The sequence below is a fragment of the Etheostoma spectabile genome, unplaced genomic scaffold (genome assembly GCF_008692095.1).
Source record: "Etheostoma spectabile isolate EspeVRDwgs_2016 unplaced genomic scaffold, UIUC_Espe_1.0 scaffold333, whole genome shotgun sequence".
Taxonomy (NCBI): domain Eukaryota; kingdom Metazoa; phylum Chordata; class Actinopteri; order Perciformes; family Percidae; genus Etheostoma; species Etheostoma spectabile.
This window is the reverse complement of record NW_022605586.1, coordinates 698,306-700,231: the sequence shown is the minus strand read 5'-3', so window position 1 is coordinate 700,231 and position 1,926 is coordinate 698,306. Positions and strand designations below refer to the sequence as shown.

At 45.4% G+C, this 1,926-nt stretch overlaps 1 protein-coding gene across 1 annotated transcript in view; it reads left to right on the top strand.

Annotated features, from left to right (window-relative positions):
- tmem237a (transmembrane protein 237a) overlaps nucleotides 1-1,926 on the top strand; it is a gene marked incomplete at its 5' end in the record, with an annotated part of 51,011 nt that overhangs the window by 122 nt on the left and 48,963 nt on the right. Inside the window, 2 exon segments of the mRNA XM_032511190.1 lie at nucleotides 722-798; nucleotides 1,485-1,613. Of these exon segments, the coding sequence (XP_032367081.1) occupies nucleotides 729-798; nucleotides 1,485-1,613 (199 nt within the window).

Below are 1,926 nucleotides of genomic sequence, written 5' to 3'. Positions count from 1 at the left end.
AAATAGCATGATTGATTCCACACAACGCTCTTTGGCAAGTAGAAATCTTTTTGTCACATTTTGTCTCCATTTTGTCACCTTTTTGTTGCATTTCATTGCCTTTTTGTGGACTTTTTGTAACATTACGTTGCCTGTTAGTTGCATTTTGTCGCATTTCGTCACCTTGTCATCACCGTTGTCACCTTTGTGTCGGAAGTAGATCTTTTGGAGATTATGGTCTAGGGGTTGTTGGAGCAGTGTTTTCCATTGAGAACGAATACCTTGTAATAGTGACGTAGGAAGCCGTGCAGATGTTGAACAGCTCACCGGAGACTGAAGACAGAGGACATTCAGAAACCGGATCAGAGGACATTCAGAAACCGACTCTCACTCAACACCGTGGATGGGTTTTTATTCCAAGTGTTTATGTGTGTGGAAGCACCAGAGACACAAAATAACATCCCAAATCCCAGAAAAATAGATATTTTTTTATTTTATTATGTGGGCACTTTAAATGGTCTTGAGACCAAGACCAATCTTGAGACCACGACATGCCGTCAGCCACTGTTTTTTTGAAGATAATTCTTTGGGGCTAATTCAGGCGTCGCCATCCAAAGATCCGCGTTAATTGACTGACCTAATTCAATCAAAACACTCTCAGAGAGGAAGTGAGCCGCTGACACATCCTCCTGATTGATTTTAGGTACCTGACAGCTATTTAAAACTGTTGATCCTCTCACAGGGTAACCATGCCAACCGCCAGGAGCAAGAAGAAGAAGCCGAAGAAGGATGTTGCCAACAGTGAGGAGCAGGGCGAAGGTGAGAGGTGACTCCATGCACTCACATGCACACACACACACACTTACTCACACATACACACACAGACACACGCACCCATGCACACACACACACACACACACTCGGAGAGACATATACAGTATACACTCACTTACACACAAACACACATACTTACACACACACATGCGTACACACACACACACACACTCAGAGAGACATACACACACATGCAAACACTTACACATACACACACAGAGACACACACACACACAGACACATACACACACACAGACACACACACACACAGACACATGCACAAATGCACACACACACAGACACATGCACACACAGAGACACACACACACACCGACCATGCACAAATGTACAACACAACACACACAGACACATGCCCACACACGACACAACACAACACAGACCATGCACGAATGCACACAACACACACACACACCAAACACCACACTAGTGAGACACATATACACACACATGCACACACAACACACACACAACCACAAACACTGAGAGACATACACAACGTGCACACACAAACACACCAAGAGGAGACATAGGCACATGCACCAAAGGCACCAAATACCACACAAATACACACACACACACACACACACACACACACACACACACACACACACACACACACACACACACTGTTCTCTTCTGTTCCTCTGCAGTGGGTCTGGAGCTGGAGACGGAGGAGGCGACCACTAGGAGCCGTTCTAACAGCAGAGACCTTCTGACCCCGGAGCCGCAGGATCCAGCACCACAGAGGAAGAAGAAAAAGAAGAAGGCGTCTACTTTTGGTAGTACCCAGGGGGGGTCAGCCTTTCCTCTCTAAGGGAAGCTCCCATAGCACCATTTTGATGCTAACAAGCCATCACCCACCATTAGCTTCCCATTGACTCCCATTCATTTTGGCGCCACTTTGACAGGGAATAACTTTACATCTGAAGCGTTTCAAGACTTTATTTGCTTCTATTTTCCTTCACCGGTCACTGTCCAGAACAACAGGATCTGTTGTTCCATTTCTTTAACTGTCTATAACCACTTCCATTTGTTTTAAGGGTTAACCCTCATGTTGTCCTCGGGTCAAATTGACCCGTTTTCCTATATCAA